This window comes from Emydura macquarii, unplaced genomic scaffold, assembly GCF_026122565.2.
Source record: "Emydura macquarii macquarii isolate MOO-44397 ecotype Brisbane River unplaced genomic scaffold, CSIRO-AGI_Emac_v2 contig_2734, whole genome shotgun sequence".
Taxonomy (NCBI): domain Eukaryota; kingdom Metazoa; phylum Chordata; order Testudines; family Chelidae; genus Emydura; species Emydura macquarii.
In genome coordinates, this window is record NW_027132871.1 from 3,649,406 (window position 1) to 3,666,570 (window position 17,165).

Genomic DNA, 17,165 nt, shown 5'->3' on the forward strand with positions numbered 1-17,165 from the left:
TGGTTCCTAATGCTGCTGCTGCTGAGTTCTCCACATCATCTGATGGTTCGTGTTATGAAGCTCCTGGGCTTACTACTGTGGGTGTTACAAACAGTCAGACTGTTTTTAAATCAGCCTATCATATAGCTGTGTTACCATTGGCCCCTGACAGGAGTAAATCAGGGGTCTGAATTTTTAGTGTAGATGCAGCTTGAGTATTAGGACTGGATCAGAGGATGGGTCGAAGTAGAAGACCTTTGCTAGCAGCATTCCCCTACAAATATCCAGAATTAAGTAGTAAATACTAGAATTTTTGTAAGGAATATAAAGTCTCATGTTTCAGGATTTAAAACAATTTCTAACTATATGGGATTAGAAAGGTTTCCCTGTGGTGCAGATTACCGGTCTCTAACCACAATGGGATTTCTTGCTTCTTCCTGAAGCAGCTGATGCTGGGCACAGACATTACTGAACTAGACCACAGGTTTGCAATATGACAATTTCTATGCACAACTGAAGTCTCACCCCCTTTAACATAAACACCACTTTTAGTGTCCAATTAGATACTTTGTACTGCAGTAGTTTTTAGTAATACCTAGCGACCCAATTGTGCTAGATCCTATATCAGTGAACAGTAAGCATCTCCTACCTTCAAGGGTTCACAGTATGGATTCTCATAATATAGAGCATCAAACAGGGTGTTTCACAAACATGGGACGGGGACACAACACGACGACAATGCCTTAACATCATAGATAAACATGGGCACAAATCACTGCAAACAGCATATAGTCTCAGACAAACTAAAAATTGTTTAGATTTTCCTCTGGGAAAAAACCTCATGTTTAAGTTACGTATATCTTATTACCTCACCATTTGGGTGGTGCTCAATCTTGTCCCTTTGGGATTTGCTATGATGATACCACCTCATGGTTAGAAAACAGGCTTTAGCAAAACTATAGCAGCAGTAAAGATGGGAAGTCACCCCATCTATCTCACTGAGATGAACTTCCCAGCCTAAGTCAGACCACTTACATGCCAACATATTTCTTCTACATCACTGCCCCAGAAAATTAACAAGGCATATATTTAATAGTAAGAAAAGGTACAATTCTTTTTAGAAAGTCACTTACTGACAGCATGAGGTTCTATTTTACTGTATTGAACTAACATCTATAACAAGTGGACTCAGGATTTAAGTAAAGAAGATTGTGTAACTGCCACTGCAAGAAATTTACCCTGGGACTTAGCAGTTAAGCAGGGTCACCAGTAATAAAAGGTTCCATACTGCAAGTATGCCCTTATGAACAGCTGTACCTGTGTTTGGGGATGTAACTGACTGAAATTTAAATAAGTTCTGTTATTGCCCATATCAATCTAAAAGAACTGTATAAGGATATCAGGAGTAAACGTATCTACTGCTTATTTAAGCAGATGAAGCCCTACTTCTGCACAAGGAACCATTCTGTGAACTTAGGAGATGCTTCAGTTGCATACAAGTCACAGTTTTCAGCCATACATCAAGTCCCTAGCATGAGATGTCTCCCATTAGCTCTATGGAGCAAATGCAGCTTTGAGTAACTTGTTGGCAAAATTCAGCAAGGCTTTAGAAGAGGAGATGAAGGGAAAACACACAGACATTAAATGTGCAGGAGATTTATTTCCTACCTTAAAATCTACAGTAGTTCTAGTGACATTAAGTACTTAGTAGCAGAAAATTTAAAGATTTATATTAACTTAGAATTTTAAAAAGACACATTAGAGATGAAGTATCACTCAGATCAAAAGGAATGAGACTAAAGTCTTTAATATTTAGCATTATGTTATGAAACAGGTTTTAGTGAACCAAAAATGGAATGCTAATTTCATAAAAATATACACCTAAAATCTGTTCCTTGCATTTGAATTACAGAGAAAACCCAAAAGTAGTGCTTCTAGAACTTTCAAGTTTCTTTGAATTACATTTAAAGTATTTATAATTTGATTTGTTAACTTTAATATAAATGTGTAATTTGCAAATGAACATTTTTAGCTGACCCTTTCTAAACAGAAGATGCCACTAATTTAGTAACAGGTCACTCACTGAATGGAAGCTTTCCCCTACCCCCCAGTAAAGCAGCAGGATATTACATTTTTTAATATTATTAGAGTGGAACCCACTTAGATTTGATCTATTACACCTTTTCTTATTTTTAGAGTAAGTTTGTCAGAACTTTATTGGCAAAAAAATCTAACAGTCAACAGCAAGATGAATTGGGTTTGGGCTTCCGGTGAAGATTTACTGTATCTGTCTGAATTAAGTGATCTGATCTATCTTCAGTAGCAAGAACTCTTCGAACAGCTTCCTCAAAAGCTGCTGCAACATTAGTGGCATCTTTTGCACTGGTCTCGAAATAGGGATGGTTGCCGTTGTTCCTGCACCAGGCCTGGGCTTCTTCTGTAGACACTTGCCTTTCATTTATGTCAACTTTGTTACCCAATATCACAAAAGGAAAACTTTCAGGCTCTTTGACATCTGCATAGTAAATGAATTCTTTTTTCCAGTTACTCAAATTTTGGAAGCTTTGAGAGTCATCTACACTGAAAGTTAGAAGGCAACAGTCAGAACCTCTATAGAAAGGAGTCCGTAAGCTCCTGAACCGTTCTTGACCTGCCGTGTCCCATATCTGCATTGTAACAAAGTGTCCATCCACTTCCAAATCTTTATTTAAGAACTCCACGCCTATTGTGTGGAATAATTGCGTATCAAACTTGTTAGTGACATATCTGTTCATAAGTGAACTCTTCCCGACTCCTCCATCACCTAGAAGTATTACTTTAAGGAGTGATGATTTTGTTGCCATTGTTACGAAAATGGATCCTCGTGGTTTCCGAGCCCTGTAACATAAGAAAGACTGTTCAGAACTAACAATTTTTCCTTGTGATATATACAACTTATAATTTTGATAAATATTGAATTGTTTACATACTCATGCACTACCCATAAAGTGTTTGGGCCCAAGTCACTGAGGATTTCAGTTGCTCACTAAACTTTACAAGCAAAAAAGAAAAGGAATTTACTAAATGTCTGTAATTTTTTAAAAGCGTCTACTAACAGTACACTTCCCAGTGGATCTCAAATGGAGTTTGTGACAGGGAGGGCAATTTCCTGTAATATCCTGGATAAACTTAATTCAATGAAGTTATACCTTACTGAATTAAGTTTAAATATTTTAGGAGCTCATTATATTAGAAATGCAAATATTGTGTGTTACATACAATACCATAACAACTTGTCTAGGAAGCATGACTAATGTGAACCTTAGGAAGTGTTATGAGCTTCAAAGGACTCTTTTAAACAATGGGGTGAGAATAAACTGTTGAGTAGGTTTCCTAGGAAATATTTGGGAGGAGGAAGAGGCAAACTCCCACCCACCTCTGGACCTGATCTTTTGAAGGTCTGCCCTAAGGAGGGGACTTTTGTCTGCAAATTACCTATTCCCAGGATCAAAAAGCCCAAACAGCATAAAGAAGTAACTCACAAATTCATCGGTGTTCTTATTCTGAGCAAAAGGAGTTATGAACTGGAAACCACAGGAAATACATGTGGGGTTTGAAGGGCAGTTCACCTGCCTGAGTCCTTGCTGGAGTTGGGGTAATCTCCTGTAAGCTTATTAGCACATGCAGGTTCTTTTATTGTTTTAATATGTTTTCTCTGTAATGCTTTTACCTTAAGAATAAATGGGCATGGGCTTGCCACAGGTAACTTCTTTGTGGCAGTTACAGTTTACCATCGCTGAGGAGAAAAAAAGGCAGGCCTACTTACACATTCTGACTTTGCTGAGGAATTTAGAGTGTAGACAGGGAGCTGTGAGGCTGGAAATACCTCCGTTAGGAGACAGAGAGCTGCATGTCTCCAACCAAGAGAGGTGATGGCTAGGGAGCCAGAGGCCTAAGAGTGGGCACCCTCACTGGACTGTAGAGAGGGAATATAGGTGCCGTTGCTCTTGAACTTTGACAAGGTTATAAAAAGTGTTTCTTCTTCAAACTATAGTCTGCATGGTTGTATGAATTGGCACACTGACCAGTCACTTCTATAGACAGGAGTACAAACCCATCTTGTTTCACTTGATATTTTTGAAGGTCTTTTCCCAGGAACTAGTAGAAGCCTGTCCACAATCCAAAACCACCAGTTACTTAGGGCAACTTGATACCTGTCTTTGCAGACTAAGTTCAATAAGTTATAATTGACACGCATTGAAAAGCCTAAGGGGATAGGTAGGGATAAAGGGGCCTTTGGAGAATGCCGGCCTTCATCATCATCTTGCCACTTTTAATCCCTCATTCCAATTAGCACCAAAATTCATTTATCTTACATTTATTTGCCAAGAACAATGAAGCTTCCTTGTAGAAGCAACATAATATACATACCAAACGTCTGTTCTGCTCCTTTTTATTATTTTAAACTGCAGCAAAATGTGAACCACCAGAAGAGCAGATTTCTTAGATCATTCTCATTCCATACTTTACCCTCTGTTTTCACATTTTGTGTATAGACTGAAGTTACATTAAGAAAGTAATTGTTCTATCTCTCTCTGTTGTAGACAGCACTCTCTGTGTAAGCCAATTCACCCGGCTTGCAGAAACACCTTCAGCTACAATAGCTGCAAATGCGTTTGTAGATGTGGCCTCAGTACTTTGAGTCCCATTATATATATTGAATATGAGAATTGTAAGAAAAACATTTGAAATGGTCCCATCAAGGTTTTATGATGTGTGGAATAAGGTCTAAGGCCACATCTACATTTAGGATTTTAGCAAGCTCCCATGCTGTTGGTTCAGAACTGGTGTTAGCAAGAATGGAAGTGCTAGTATAGTTGGGCTGCCAGCATGTTTCCCTCAGTGTCATCTGGACTTGTAAAAAATTTCCAGAACTGTTATAATTGTCAGTTTAAACACAAAAGAAGTCTTAGAAAGATTTCTATCAGCAACCTAAACTACCTAACCCTAAGGCCTGGTCTACACTTAAAATTTAAGTTGACATAGCTATGGAACTTTGGTCTGAAAAATTCCCACCTCTGAGCACCACAGGTGTGCCGATTTAAGCCCCAGCATAGATTCAGCTAAGTTGTTGGAAGAATGCACCCATCAACAGAGATACCAGCAGAGATAATGCTTGGGAAGGTGATAATCCTACACCAACAGAAAAGCCATTTCCATTGCTGTATGCTATATCTACACTACGAGGTTATGCCGGCATACCTACTGCACCATAGTTATGCCGCTTTAGTCCCCATAGCGTATATGTGGCCTACGGTTCCTATAACAATTTATCCACTATCTCCTAAATCAGGGGTTCTCAAACTGGGGATCATGACTCCTCAAGATCGTAAGGTTATTATTGGGGGAGGGGGGTGTTGTGAGCTGTCAGCCCTTGAGCATGCTAGTAAGGGTGGCATGGCCTGGGGGGAGTCATCACTTTTTGGGAAGGATTGTCACAGCCTAGAATAGTTTCAAAGGGAATCATAGCCAAAAAAAAAAAAAAAAAAATTATGAGAACCCCTGCCATAAATTTTTAACAATCAGGAAAGGTCAAACTAGTTCAGCAAAATAACCACCTGTCTAGAAGGTCAGAGTTGGAAAGGCATTAGGATATTCTCAATCGTTGGAGGTTTTTCCCTTTATATTTATGGCCCACTTGGTGTTTCTTCCTTCCTCCCCAAAAATTACAAACATGATGCAGTATGCAGTGCAGTCGTAGCAATGTCAGTCTCAGGATATGAGAGAGACAAGGGGGGTGAAGTAATTGACCTGAAGAGCAGCTCTGAGTGGCTTGAAAGCTTGTGTCTCTCTCACCAACAGAAGCTGGTCCAATAAAAGATATTACACCTCACCCACCTTGTCTCTCTCATGAAGAACAGTGTCCCACTTGTTTTAATTACTATTAATTGACATACCTATCACCTGAAAACAGAGCTGCTACAGAATTGAGAGCTGGTACAAGCTGGCATATACATCACATGACAATATGCTGATGTAGAATCAAGGCCTGCCCCAGACTCCTGGAATTTCAGGAGTGCTGTTGTTCCTTCCATCTACAGTCCCCACTTCTTTATAAAGCTCAGTCTTAGGCCCTATCTGCAGTAAGGAAAATTTTTTAAAATCCCCCAAATTTGGTAACTACTGGGAACCTTAATGCAGAAAGGATTTCACACAGGAGAAAAGGTAGCCACTGTCTGTCAAGTTTTGTCCACTTGAAGGTGCATAAGTTGATTCATTCTTGGACTACACTATTAGAAGGTAAGCAACACTGAAGCAGTATCCTCCTGGATATACAAGGTTAGAGTATATTAATGTTTTTCAAATGTCATTAAACAAAAAATTAGTAGTAGACTGAACAATTTTCTTTCACAAAGTTTTACAGCCCTGGTAAATACGTAACCACAGCTATGATCTTGCAAAGATGTTAAGCAATGCATAACTACACAAGAAACCCTATTGAAATTTATGAAATTACTTACACATGACTTCATGCATGTCTTTGCAGGATCATGCCTATGTTTGTAGTTATAAATCAACTTAGCTACAGCTTGTGCCATAGTTAAAGTTCTCCCTTCCACCTCCTTTCCCCCCCATTAATTACAAGTTACTTTATTAGTTAACTAGGCTTTTCTATTATACAATAACAGCACATTAGACTAACAAATGCAGTGAAAAACCTAATTTTCAGGTCACTTCACAACAGTTTGCTAGTGCCCATATTTATTGTATCTGTATGAAAGAGGGAATCAAACACTCTCCAATAATTGTTTTTAAGCACAGCAGCTAAAAATCATGATTTTTTTTCAAGTCATGTCTTTCTTCCCATTTTATAGCCTTGAATTGCTTTGTATTTTTTCTTTAGTTTCCCAGATTTAACAGAGATTTCTCTCTATTAAGAGGTTTCATATCTTAAAACATCTAAGATTCTTACTGTGAGAACACACTCAAAACCATAAAACTGATAAGCCAATAGCCCTTGCCATACTGACAACCAATGCCACTTTCTGATATACTGAGCTTCCACAAGTCAACTGAAACATTTCAGCTTTAACCAGGCAATACTCCTCCATCAGTGTTTGTAGTTGGAGGTAAATGGTACTTCTATTCCTAAATCACTCAGGCATCTGAGGATTTGTCTACCTTTAATCTGAATTAATTTTCAAAGTAGGGTGTGAACTTGAAGAGCAACACTTTTGGATAAAGCTAAACCAGAAGGCACTCAATTCCATAATAAGAGTGTCTACATGTGGAATTATTCCAGAATAATCTCATGTGCAGACAATCCCTAGATATGGTTCCAGAAGCTTTAGTTTAGGGGCTCCTATTTTTGAAATGTATAAAACCCATTCACAATAATTTTGTTAAATGTATTGAAAGCGTAAATTAACTTTTCTTTGTTAACACTGACAAGTTTGTTTTGAAATGACTAAGATTTTATGACACTAAAAAGTTTCATAAAGACACAATTTTAGGACCTGATACTCCAGACACTTCTCCCATTGACTATTATGTGATTAAAGTTACATAGTTGCATAAGTGGTTTTGCAGGATCAAGACTATAATTTTCAATATTGTGGGTTGGTTTCCCACCCCCCACAGAAGTTCTATAAAATTCAAATAAGATCCTTCTAATAGAGGCATTTTTAAAAACCCAGATTCTTAGTTTGTTATATATTTTAATCTAAAATCACAACAGCACAAATTTTCAAATTTCAATTTTAAAAACCCAAGTGATTAAAGTAATGGGTCTAAATTACTCTCACTCTCTAACAGTTTAGTATTTTGATTAGCCAGATTTAGATTACTTTTTGGAAGCCTACACAATTAATATTTTGTTTTCAAACAGTTAACATCTATGATATATAACTGCATACCAAAGAAATCAACATATTACCTCACCCCCTACTCTCTTTTGATGTAATATCTTTTATTGGACAACCTTCTCTTGGTGAAAGGCAAGCTTTTGAGCTAAACAGAGATCTTCAGGTCTGTGTATCTTGAAAGCTTGTCTCTTTAACCCACATTGTCTCTGTAATATCCTGGGACCAATACAGCAACAACAACATTACATCAAAAAGCGTTTACCTTGATTGTTCAGTTTAAATCATCATTCAGCATCTGTAAATAGAGACATATGCAACAAGTATAACCAATTTGTTTTAGCCAACGTTATTTTAAGAGTAGCTAAGCTACTAATAGTAACTCGTAATATATCAAGAGATTGTAGGTACACATCTACTGTGATAGTTCATATACCATCACCAACATACTGTGTATCAATTGGTTTAATACACATATACACATGCACACATCAGTGTGAGAGACTTCATTTACAATAATTTTGTAAATATATAAGATTCCTTGTTATTCCCCTCCCAAAAAGGCAACCCACCATCAAAAACCACACATGCAAGAACAGCAACCTCACTAACTATGTTTTCATATTCTCCCTCAAGTCTCTTTTCCCAAGTCTCCTCTCTACCTTTAAAATTAATCTAGGGTAAATAACAGACATGAAGTTGGAAAAGATTAGATCACTGAATTCTACACCCCTGTAAGTGCAGGACAGTTCCCAGAAAAAGGTCAGATCAAATACTAAATTTATACCACATTTGATTTTGACTACAAGACCAAAAAAAGTAATTTAAAATACCTCCCCCCCTCCCCCCCATTTTGCAACTCAGAAACCATTTCTCTAGGTTTGTCCTCAACAATCACTCTAATCCTGGGGGAAATCTTGTCTGTATTTTTAATAAAATGCAATATCTATTAACACTGCACCTTTAGATTGCAATACATTTGCATCTTTATGCTGTTAAGTGGATGCGTTATAATATATACAATATGTATAGTACCTTAGGAACTTTTCATTTAGTTTGACATGAACATTTAAATTCACAGTCTTGACACTGAATTAAGGATTTTGTATTTAATGTGATTTATTTACAAATTAGTCAAACATTGTCATTTGATGGCAAACTGGAGAAAGCAACATCACAGCAAAGACACTCTAGAAAATACACAGTATGTGCTAAATCCTGTAGTTCCCAGCCCCTTCTCTAGTCTGGCTATAGCACCACTGAAGATAGCTGGGCTTCTCTAAAGTTTATTAAAAAGAGAAAGAGAGAAAGAAAGAAATAGGGATCCAGGAAAAAAAGTAAAGCTAATTGGTGGTTAAGTGCACATGAACTTGAGAAGCAGCCCAGGTGCTTCATGGATACTGAGGTCAGGCTGACAGATACCTAATAAGATTCACTGCTTGAGAAATTCTAGTAGTTGAATATATAAAGCCTAATCCACGCTACAAGTAAAGGTGTTTTTGTGACCAGTTTATGACCTTCCTCTACTCTTGGTACAAAAATCAGTTGGTACCCACTTTTCATCAGAAATGATGGCTGACCAGTATGTATTTTTGTACAGCATCTAACACAGTGGTTCCCAACCTGTGGTCCACGGGGCCTTCAAAGTGGCCTGCGGCTTCTCTCCTGCTGGCTGCAGAAGGGAGCCGCAGGCTAAGAACCCAGGGAGAGTGCGTGTCCGCAGGGCTAAAAGACCAGTGCAGGCTCCTTGCTGCAGCCAAGGGGATGGGAGAGCAGCGCTCCGCTCCCTCCCCACCCCCCCGCCACACATTCTGTAGCAGGGAGCATGGCAAAGTGCTCCACCTAAATCCATAGGTGCTGGGTTCCCTGCTGGAGGCAGAGGGAGTGGAGCACTAATCTCTCATCCCCCTGGCTGCAAAAGGGAGTCACTGCCTAGAGTCCAGGTGGAGTGCATGGGGCTACAGGATGTGTGCGGTTTCCCTGCTGCAGCCAGGGAGATGGAAGATCAGAGAGCAGGCAGCCTCCTCACTCAACTCCTTCCATCTAGTTGCAGTGGTGGTGGTGTGAGGGGCTGGCAGAGACTAGTGGCCCTGCAGGGTTGTAAAAATGACATCTGTGGCCCTCAAGCCAAAAAGGTTGGTTAGAATAACAGTTCACCAAATCTTGTTTGGGGACTATAGACATGGCTACAAAACAGATAATATTTGCATCCACATCTACCATGCTGCTTAATCATGTTTATATCAGTGCATTCCAGGAAAATGAGAGCAGCTATCCCATATTGCCCCTGCAGAGGATAGAATGCCAGGAGGATGTGCATGCAAGTACCATCAACACATGAAACAAAGCACTATGGGATGTCCAACCACACAGAAGTGGGGATGGGAGAAGAGAGAAGCTTCCAAACAGATTACACAGGCCCTCCTAACCACATGGGCAGAAAATAAGGCTGCAGAAAGACAGGGTGGATCAATTTAAATAACTGATTTTAATCATGCTTTAAAAATAGGCAAGCAGAAAAGATTATTTAAATGGATTTTAATCTTGTTTTCAGTTGTACTTTTTAGGGTTTTCCTTAAGGAAAGGTTGATAACCATTAAAACATGTTGATTTGCAACTAAATATAGCCTTTTCACTGAAATGGGTACTTTTTGATAACCAGAACAATACCGTATGTACACACAGTTAAGTAATTATATAGCTTAACGTACAATTATTTAGATTTTTAATTTTTATATTTCTACGTTAGAAAATGGTGAACGATTGATTTCTTATTTACTAGATTAATTTTTTTGCCAATGACTTGTGTCAAGCTCTATGTGGATGGAAATGGGAGTACAATTAAAAATGTGCAAAAACAGGATTTTAATTTTTGTATTAAATAAAAACTACCTTACATGTGCTGAATACTCAAGAAAAACATTTATCAAAATATGCTTTGCATTTAAAGCTAACTGATTTATTAAACAAAGGAAGCGTTATCTGTAGGTAGTGAACTGAACGGATTGTTTCTGGTCATCATGTAGTTCTTATCCTCACACCTAATTTTTATTCATAGACTGGAAGAAAGACTTTCCAGCTTTTTCAACTCACTCAATTTCTTAATTTTGAATTAACTGATCAGTTTATTCAACTAGTTCAGTTCAATGAAGCGGAGAAAAAAATTCTCTCTGCACCTGCAGAAGATGTTACTGCTGTCAAAAGCTGGTTTAGCACATCAACAAACCTTGGTTCCAGGTGCTTAGTCAGTGACTTCCACTAGTTCAGTGGTTTAAGGTCTTTAAAATTTAGCAGTTTGTGGCCTCAGTTTTTCATTTAATTTAATTCTTTTAATAGCTTGTAGTAAGTTTAGCCTTTACCCAGCTTGTCATAGTTTTAAATAGATTTAAAAAATATTTAAATAAAAAATTCATGTAATTGTATTTGTTTAAATTATCAATTTTTATCCTGCAGGAAGACAACTGTGTGCCTGCCTGAGCCTTTGGCTGGACCAAAACACTATTAGCTGACACATTTACTAACAGTAATAACCATGTGGTATGTAAATACAACTGTGTTTATAGTCAACTATGTCAATAATTGATTAAATTAAATTAAAAGTTTATAATGTGAGTAGAGCCAAAGAAACCACCACTTGCAACCACCAAACTCTACAAGTGGCTGGATTAATTTAAACTTGCACTTTCAGAGTAAAAGGGGTAGCAGGAGATGGGGCTCCAGGGAAAACAACATGGCAGCTTGTGGCCCCCAATTTATTTATTTATTTTTTGCAACAGACTAGTTTATGGCCCTGAACTAGAGTAAGAGTTATAATTGGACCTCACTATCACTGACCAGAGGGAAACTGGCCCACAATCTGACTCTAGTATATAACTCAGCTGTGGCTCCTGGGGCTTCCAGGCTCCCTCCTGTCAGACCTGGGAGCCTGGCTCAAGCCATGGCTCTCAGGATCTAAGCTCCCAGCACTGCAGAAGCCCTGAGAGCCCAAACTTATGCTGCCGCTCTCAGGGCTTCATAACTCCCTGCCATTGAGCTGGACTCCCATGCCCAAGGGCTCCTCAAGCTGCAGGATCAGACTGTCCTGGGAGCCAGTTAGCCTGGGAGTTTGGAAGCTCTGAGGTCCCAGGACCTGAGGCAACATAGTATCTTCTAAATGAAAATTTTTCAGAATCTCCAGGTCTCAAGAAATTTAAGAATTTTGAAGTTTCCCAAGAAACAGAAATTCCAAATTCTGGCCAGTTCTAATTACTATAACCCATTCCCCTACTATACTCTCTAACCCTTCCACTATGAACTTTTTCAAATTGGAAATATTAGCCTTTCCAGCCCCCTTTATTTTGATCAAAACAATTATACTTATAACCATAAGCCATGATGCTTATGGCCATAGCCTAACAGCAATAAGTTATGCCAGGAATGCATTCTTGTACAGTATACTATATTGTACACTAAGAGTATCATCAGCTTCATGTCTCTCAACCAAGACTTGAAAATTTCTTCCTGTATATTAGTGATGAGTGAAGTTGGAAAACTTGGACACAGCTTCCCCAAACTCCACCTTTCATATCATGATCTGGATATGTACGTTTTTCAAGCCTTCCTGCAGAATATATTAGAGACTGCAATGACTCAATGCTATATGAAGAATAGAATTTTCTTATAAACAGAAAAACAGTATGATTTAATATGTCTGCGTGCAACTCCATGATGCTAATATACTGGGCCCAATGCAATTCAAAATTTCAGTAAGACAGATTTTAATGTCGTCAGTGAAAGAGCATCAATCCATTTCCAAATGTGCTCAGTCCCCAAGTCCCTCTATTTCCCAAGCCACTATGGCAGGTAAAGTAGAATGCTTTTTTAAAGTGCTTTAAAAGTGAAGCAGTACTACAGTAATATTTTTTTAAGCAGTCATGATCTTCCTGTAGAAATAGGTAATGAAAAACAGTATTATCGAAAGAATCTGTATACAGAGCAACAAGAACATATTTAAATTACTGATTAAATGAAACCTTTGCCTGCTCCTTTTTGGAAGTCAGCTATATGAAAACATGAACAGGAAAAATTAAAGCCACAAGCTCCCCTTAAGATATGCATGGAAGTTACGCTACAGAAAAATAAAGATGGTATGCAAGTGTTGAAGAGTTAAAGGCTTGGGTGGCTAAAGCAGCTTTTGTGAGAAGTGTTTGTTTTGGCTTTTCATTTATAACAAGTTGGACACCAAATGTGTTCCAACCATGGATACTGGTTTTGTATCCAGGTTAAGTCAAAGTTATTTAGAGCCTTCAATTTCAAGTCTTCAGACTGCATCAGATAATTGTCTTTACCAAGCCCCATTAAACATTTAAGAAAGATATAGTTTATTTTCAAAGTTATAAAACCTTTTCCAATTCCTGAAGTGTTCATGTTTTTTCTGCCACATGGAATTTAAATGGAACCTCTGAATTCATACATACATAAATTTTGAATATATCCATACATGTTATTACAATATTAGTTTTGAAACATGTTACTCATGGTCTTCAGTTGTTGACAATCAACACCAGTCAAGCTACTGTGTAAAGCTTCACACATGGTATGATAGTCAATAGTTTAAAGAAACACTGACAACTTAAAATAATTTTTCCTGAAAAACATTACCTACTATTGTTACACCACATAAATTATACCTTAGATTTAAAGGGGGGGGGGAAGGGAGTGCCTTTGACAAAATTTTGTCTAGTCTCTTTCTACATTAAATCAAAGTCTGTTTCCTGTGTTTGTGGGAGGAGGTGCCATTCGGACAGCAACAGAAGAGAGAAGACATTTTAAAAAGATACAAAAGTAACTCAAAAACACAAAAATTGCCTGAGACCTGCCCCACTCCACTCCTCAGTAGCCATAGGTATCTAGAACTCCTTTCAGGTTTTTGTTTTGGTGTAAGCTCAAAAGCTTGTTTCTCTCACCAACAGAAGTTGGTCTAATAAAAGATATTACCTCACCCACCTTGTCTCTCTCTCTCTCTCTCTCTCTCTCTCTGTGTTAAATTAGCAATGATCCTTTAACACTGAACACTTAGCATTTAATTTTATTGGCATAGCTCTTGAAGTACTACTGCACTTATATGTCATTAATGTGGCAGATCTGCATGTTCCCATCAGATGGGAGGGAGGTGAAGGAATCATTTGCCCCACCAAGCTCAATCTAAGTTTTATGCTTTTAGGCCTTATCTAGACTCATGCTTATGCTGGCAAAACATTTGCTCAGCGGGGTGCTTTCATACCCAAGTGACAAAAGTTTTGCCGTCATAAGCACAAGTGTAGACAAGTCCTTAGAAGTAACTGGCTTACCCTTCAGCCAATTACCTGCTTATATTTTAAGCAAAGTAAGTACTTCACTATTTAAGTGGCTGCACTAAAAGTCAGTTTACATTTCAAAGCAAAAGATTGTAAGGAGCCCATTAGAGGTAAAGGGGCACACCTAGAAAAATCTGCAAGGGAAAGATAAAATGTTACATTTTACATAGAAACTTTTTACATGCATTTATAAAAATGACTCAGCTAAAAGCCATTTCCTGTTATTTTCAAGTATGTTTTGATGAAACTGAAGCACAGAAAGGTTCAGCAACTTGTTTGATGTTCAATATGAAGGCCACATCACAAATGCCAGAAGAAACTACCTCTCTTCACTCTTAATGTTGTGTTTTAACCTCAAGACTGTCCTTTCCCTCAATAACTGATCCTCATTGAAGAACTGTAGTGTGGCATAATATAATGGATTCTACTGCAGTTTATCTCAGAGTTGTGGTACATCAAATCCTTTTTGGTATTTTGCAGTGTTCTCTGCATACCACAAGCCTGAAGGTTCTCCAACCACTAGGTTCTATGGATTCTAGGTACTGGTAGGTTCCAAACACACACACACACACACAATTCTGATAAGTAAAGGAGGATTCCTTACAGGCAGGCAGTAAGAAAGTCCTGCAAATAGGCTCAACCCGTAGGCTACACTTAAAATTTATGTCAACATAAGTACGTGGGGCAGAAGTGCGAAAAATCCACACCCCAACCAACATAGCTATGTCATCCTAACACCTAATGTAGAATGCTTCCATCAACCTAGTTACTGTCAGTCAGGGAGGTGGTGTTCCAAGAGCAATGGAAAAATCACTAGTCGATTTGAGCTGTGTCTACACCATGGGGTTGTGTCAGCATAACTACAGAGCTATAGTTATACCTGTAAAGTCCCCACTGTGTAGGCATACCCTGAAAGGTTAGTTTCAAAAGAAAATGTCCAAACAATGCTTCTTATCACAATGGTGACAGCCACTCTACCTGATCCTCCTCCAGCACAACTCTATTCAGGTTTAAAACAATGAGGGTCCTGTTTCTTTTTCATCTTGTTCCCTGCTCTCAGCTGATTATGACTCAGCTACCCAGCCCCCTCTTTCCTGTTAGTTACCTGGACATCTCCCATTCCACGTGGATGCACAGCTACCTCCCTACTGGGCTGTTTTACCTTCCTCAGCCCTAGTCTAAAACAATCTTTCTTCTAGGACTGCTCCACCTAGCCCCAGACCTCTCAGGCTTTACATACAACCATCCATGAAAGCCTGCTACCTGGCATTCCCTTTGCAGTCCACTTCTCAGCAGCTGCCTCCCCCTGCTGCTGCCATCCACACATCACCTGTTTCTCTCTATGCCTGACAGGGCTGTTACTTCCTTTTGCTAGTAACTCTGGCTAACACAGTGCTCTCTATCAGCTAAATGCTGCTCTGGATCTTCACTCCTTCCACTGTGACCTGTGGAGCAGTCCTCATCCTATCTGAGTGAATGGTTTATTACACTGCTTAGTTAATGAAACACTTGAGCAGACTGAGCTAGTAGAAACTGAAGCATCATATAGCAACTTTTGTTGCTAAACATCCTGTCTCTCTAATGGCAACAAATAGCATTTATGGGATCATCCTGATAGATCTGTATTACAGTAAGTGCAGAGTTTGCACTGATCATGACTACATTCTGCACACCAGTTGTGAAGACCAGGGCTCACAATTAAAGGTGAACAAGACATAACTTTCACCTGTGGTATCTGCTCAACCATACATGTATCAACCACTTTTAGAACATATGAGACTTATTAGCTAAAGCTTTTCCATTATAAAAGTGTATTTTAAAAAGCAAACAGAGCTGAGAAAAGTGAAGACCAAATTCTCCATGAAGCCAACTTAATTAAATGTTGATTAATTTAGTTACTCTATTATTAGATAGTACAATGACAGGTGCTATATATGAATCCTGTGAGCTACTCCCTCTCCACTGCTTGCCTCTACAGCTACTCACATGTTTATGTTTTGAAGCCACATAGTATGAAAATGACAATTTTAGCATGAAACCAAGGTGGATGAGGCAGTGTTAGTACTCCACAGAGCATTCTGCGCAGCAGTTACATTGTTATTGAGGCTTTAACTGTATGCAGAGTCAGGAAGATGACACTGCATTGTCTTACATTTGGAAAATGGATTTTTTTTTTAAATGAAACCTTAAAATTCAGCAAAAATTGATGCTGGCCAGCCAGGCAGCTTTCCAATTGTCTGTGGCATGTAAACCACTGGAGTTTTCCAATCTCTGTAATTACTTACTTCCGCATAGTCTTATTAGAACTGCCCTACAGGTCCTCGAGAAAGAGTTGTTTTCCAAAGCACATTGTTTAGGGACCAAAGGCTGCCTTTTCTTCTTTAGTCAGACGACAGGAATAGCCCTTTGAAAGGCGCCCAGAGCCAAGGAACACAGGCCACAGAAACCGAGTTAGCCTCTGCCAGGCTGGTGATTTCAATCAGGGCCGGGAAAGCGCCCCGAGTCCCAGAGTCACGGGATCTCTAATCACGCCACATTTCATTACAGCGCAAGAGAAGTTTGAAGATCAGCAGCGTGACTCTCGCTCCCCACCTTGAATGTCGGGTTCGCCCGGCTGGGCGCTCACCCCGCGCCTCTCACCCCGGCCGGGACACGGCGAAACGAGGCGCGGGCGGCCCCGGGGGCCACTACCTCGGCCGCAAGCCAGACCCGGACACAGCCATGGACTGGAGATGGGAAACCCCAGCCCAGCCCAGCCCAGCCGCCCAAGCGGGCTACCCCGCAGCGCAGGAGCGACCTCCGCGAGGGGGGAGGCGCCGGCGCCTGCCAGGCCGCCCCCAGGTCCCGCCCGACCCGAGACGCGGCCCCCCCCCGTTGTTACCTGCCGCTGGTGTCGGAGCCGGGGCTGCGGCAGCCGCCACCTGCCCCAGGTTAGGGAGCTACTGTTCGGAGTAGGGGAGGGGGAGAAACAACATGGCGGCGGGGGCGGAGTCACTGGGTCACGAGAGCC

The 17,165-nt window shown here is 39.6% G+C and overlaps 1 protein-coding gene across 2 annotated transcripts; it reads right to left on the reverse strand.

Moving 5' to 3' along the window:
• Positions 1–1,619: 1,619 nt before the first annotated feature.
• Positions 1,620–17,163, reverse strand: RAB9A (RAB9A, member RAS oncogene family). Of its 2 annotated transcripts, none has more exons than XM_067566131.1 (3): positions 17,037–17,163; positions 8,086–8,118; positions 1,620–2,856 (listed from the first exon to the last, which is right to left on the reverse strand). In XM_067566131.1, the coding sequence occupies exon 3, from the start codon at positions 2,820–2,822 to the stop codon at positions 2,217–2,219; it is 606 nt and encodes a 201-aa protein (XP_067422232.1). In that variant the 5' UTR covers positions 2,823–2,856; positions 8,086–8,118; positions 17,037–17,163; the 3' UTR covers positions 1,620–2,216. The 2 variants fall into 2 exon arrangements, with proteins under 2 accessions (XP_067422232.1, XP_067422233.1); XM_067566132.1 differs by lacking the exon at positions 17,037–17,163 and adding an exon at positions 16,441–16,634.
• Between the last annotated feature and the right edge of the window lie 2 nt (positions 17,164–17,165).